Raw genomic sequence first — 3926 nt, 5'->3', positions numbered from 1 at the left:
TTCGTAGGCGAGATGGCGTCGGGCATGCGTCAGGCGTAGAGCGTTCGTTGGACGCGGGTGGGCGTGCGTTCGGGTGCGGGCACGGCAGTAGCGTCCGTCCGCACGCTGGTCGCTCCATTTTCTAAGGTTGTGTTTAGTTTGGTGAAATTTGAGAATTTGGCTATTGTAGCACTTTCGTTTTTATTTGGCAATTAGTATTCAATCATGGACTAATTAACTCCAAACGTTCGTCTCGCGATTTCCAACCAAACTATGCAATTATTTTTTTTCGTCTATATTTAATGCTCCATGCACGTATCGCCAAGATTCGATATGATGGATACTGTAGCATTTTTTGGGAAAACTTTTTAGAACTAAATAAGGTCTAAATAAACTTCTTTTGTCAGTGGGTGTAGACAATCTCTTATCTCTCAGTAAAAGTCGTAAAGCCCATGACCACAATTCCAAAATCCGAGTCTCTAGATTCGACCATACGGCCACCCCTGGGAAACGGCCCGAAACGTGAGAGCCATAAACCAGAGGGGAAAGACCAGCAGAATCCCAGATCGAACTCTCACATCGCACCACCCCTTCCTATTTTTCCTCTCCCAAAGAAAATAAAAGCCTATTTCGTGTAAGCCGGGCGCACCGTAATCGTTGGCTCCGTCTAGGGTTTTAGCCCCTCTCGCAGCAACCTCCCGTCCCTCCTGCCGCCGCAACCTCCCCATCCTTCGAATCCCCTCCGAATCCCTAGCCCCGCAACCCGCCGGGCGACGAGCGGCGGAGCCCGCGGCCGACATGGACCGGTACCAGAGGGTGGAGCGGGCCGCGGAACGAGTCGACCATCGAGGAGAACGAGATCCGCATCACCGCGCAGGGCCTCATCCGCAACTATGTCTCCTACGCTACTTCCCTCCTCCAGGTGCCTGAGCTTATCCTCGCCGTCGTATCGTATTGTATTTAGGATGCGCCGTTCCGTTCGAGTCCCGTCTCTGTCGATTCGAATCGGAGTTTTTTTGTTTTGATGGAACGGCTGCCAGGTCACGGTGGTTCTCGGCCGTTAGGCTCGAGAGGTGGATTCAAACATCCAAGTTTTGTGGGTTTTGATGTGTTAAATTTGTATATGCTTACCCCAACTGCGATGATTGATGTACTACAGTACTAATTCAATGTACCACAAATTTGGCATATGGGAAGGGTATTGGTGGCCTACTGATTGTGTTTGTTTCCATGCATTATACATGTACGATGAATAATAGTTTTACATGAACTATTGCCTATTTACTACTACTATTTAGTTTTCTTTTAATTCCTATTACTAAGCTCTTGTTTCCTTTTTGATTATTATATAATCAGGAAAGGAGAATTAAAGAGATTGTGTTGAAGGCCATGGGACAGGCAATCAGTAAATCTGTTGCTGTTGCAGAGATTATTAAGGTAATACTCCTGTTCGCTCTCTATCGTTGCATAAAGGCCAACCAATCAACATATGACAAACTTTCTTTGAAACAGAAAAGGATCCCTGGGTTACACCAGGATACCAACATCAGTTCTGTCAGCATCACTGATGTCTGGGAACCCATAGAAGAAGGCCTTGTCCCGTAAAATTTCTACTCGCTCTAGATTCTTTTGTATCCACCTTTTTTTTGTGCAATTCATGTTCCTAACTTTAAAAGGCTTCCCCATTTTCAGATTGGAGATGACTCGGCATGTTTCGATGATATCAATTACTTTGTCCCCTAGAGAGCTGGACAAGCAAACTCCTGGGTGAGTCAGATGTGTATCTTTGTTAATTCTTCAGTGTTAAGGTGCCAGGAATGAGTTTCTTTTGTAAGATATAATAAGTAATTTTGCACTATATAAATCATTGAGATATTAAGTATTCTTTATATAGGTACCAAGCTCCAGTGTATGTTGAACAACCCAGGCAACAGCAGGCGCCACCACCGCAGCGCTTTACTCGCAGACCACCAGGACAACAATTCCAGCAGCTGGAGTATGAAGGTATGGCAGTGACTATTCACACTGATTGTGGTATTTCTGTTGATTATCTAGCATCTGATAATTGTTGCTCTGTTATAGACTCCTATGCACGGGGTCGAGGAAGAGGGAGGGGCCGTGGGCATGGAAGGGGTTGGGGTAGAGGTGGCTATGGTGGTTATGGTGGCTATGGAAACAACCAAGGTGGCTATAACCAAGGCGGTGGGTATTATGGCAATCAAGGTGGATATGGTGGCTATGACAATCAAGGTGGGTATGGTGGTGGATATGGCTACAACCAAGGCAGATACGGAAACTATCAAGGTACTGAATGGTGTCTTGGTACAGATATCCTTGATCTTGTGTGATGTCTTAGGCAATGACATATCTTGATATGTTGACCCAGAAAATGGTGGATATAACCGAGGGAGAGGAGGTGGTATGCGAGGAAGAGGCAATTGGGGTTACCGTGGAGGTATGATTAATTGACTATTGCCCTGCATAACAGACATGTGCTTCAAAAATTGAGTACTTAAACTTGGAGTCATGCTTCTCATCGACTTTACCTTCTCATTTTATTAATTTGTTGATGATAGTCAAACCTCTTGCTCTGCTGAATTGTTGCTCCTTTGGTAACTGTAGTTTTGGACCTTGGCACAGTGCTAAATTTGATTGCCCAAGGACGTGTTGTTTGAAGTACTGTTGCATCCAAAATGTAGACCTTTTTTTACTGCCAAAATATTATAATAGTAATAATATTATTTGAAAACAGCTTGTGTGCTGTGCATATAAATATTACATTCAACGAGCACAACCTTAATCGTTCAATCATTAAATTGGCTTGAATTTTGAACTTGGCTTCCAGGCTATGAAGGTGGCAGGGTCGGGGGCTATGAAGGTGGCAGGGGCGGGGGCTATGAAGGAGGCAGGGGCGGCGGCTATGAAGGAGGCAGGGGCGGGGGCTATGAAGGAGGCAGGGGGGGCGGTGGTGCTCCTGGTGGAAGGGGATATGGTGGCCGTGGAAGGGGGAGAATGGGTGGCCGCGGGCGAGGGAACTGAGTGCAAGCGGACTTTTGGTGTTTCCTTCAATGCATGCCTTATCAATACCAGGGGAAAATATAAGTTATCTGAGCATTTTATGTTGGAAGCAGTTCAGTTACGTGTGAGGTCTGTTATTTTTTCCCTGGGCACGAGGTTTGGTTGTGAGCATAATGCATTTGCAAGTTTTATCATGTAAGTCATCTTTCAATGTTCCTGCTGCCAGAGGTTGTTTTTCCCAATGATCGTTGAGTGCTGAGCATGCTGCCCTATGTTCATGCCTGCAGTATTAACAGATGGCAACTCTTGCCCTGTGTTAAATTGTTAATTCTATTTGTGCAGTTTGCTTTCTTCAATTAATGCATCCATGAAGATTGGCGCATTTATAGCTTATATTATTGACCTAGTTTCTTTCTTAGAAAATAGCGTGCGGGAAAATATTGGGCATATAAGTTCTTTTTGTATAACTAGATATATGCCTGTGCAACTCTCAGATCATGAATTTTTGCTTCCTCCGATAGGGACGGATTTGATCATTTTCATAAAATAATAAAATTTTTATACTTTCTGCATTGAGAATCCCAAATTATTTTAAATCCTTTCAGTCCTTATTTATCTAGTGAAACCATATTTTCTTTCTATTTACTCCTCACATGTTTCTCTTTTTTTCCGCTCGAGCGATCAGTGATCGACCAATCTGAGTAGCCCTCTTATAAATATATCCTTTTTGCGTCTCGGGATCACAGGAGCGTTAGAAGCAGCTTGTGTCTCTAGTCTACGTAGCAACTCCGCGGCTGACAGGGTTTGCAACCCCTTGATGCACAATTGCACATCATCTCGTTCGCTGCATGTGCTAACCATGCACTTCTGGGTATATGGCGATACAATACTTTTAAAGAATGTTGTCGTTGGCAACTTGGCAACGACGA

General features: G+C 44.4%; 1 protein-coding gene across 1 annotated transcript; it reads left to right on the top strand.

Moving 5' to 3' along the window:
* The first annotated feature begins 777 nt into the window (after nt 1-777).
* LOC136475883 (uncharacterized) lies at nt 778-3338 on the top strand. The gene is given in 9 exon segments (XM_066473534.1): nt 778-803; nt 805-901; nt 1336-1416; nt 1492-1580; nt 1672-1746; nt 1874-1983; nt 2062-2283; nt 2366-2434; nt 2825-3338. Coding segments are annotated over 9 exon segments (963 nt in total). The 3' UTR covers nt 3019-3338.
* The last annotated feature ends 588 nt before the right edge of the window (nt 3339-3926 follow it).

Source organism: Miscanthus floridulus, chromosome 1 (genome assembly GCF_019320115.1).
Source record: "Miscanthus floridulus cultivar M001 chromosome 1, ASM1932011v1, whole genome shotgun sequence".
In the NCBI taxonomy this organism is placed as follows: Eukaryota; Viridiplantae; Streptophyta; class Magnoliopsida; order Poales; family Poaceae; genus Miscanthus; species Miscanthus floridulus.
The sequence above is the reverse complement of the archived record's forward strand: the minus strand, read 5'-3'. Positions and strand labels throughout refer to the sequence as shown.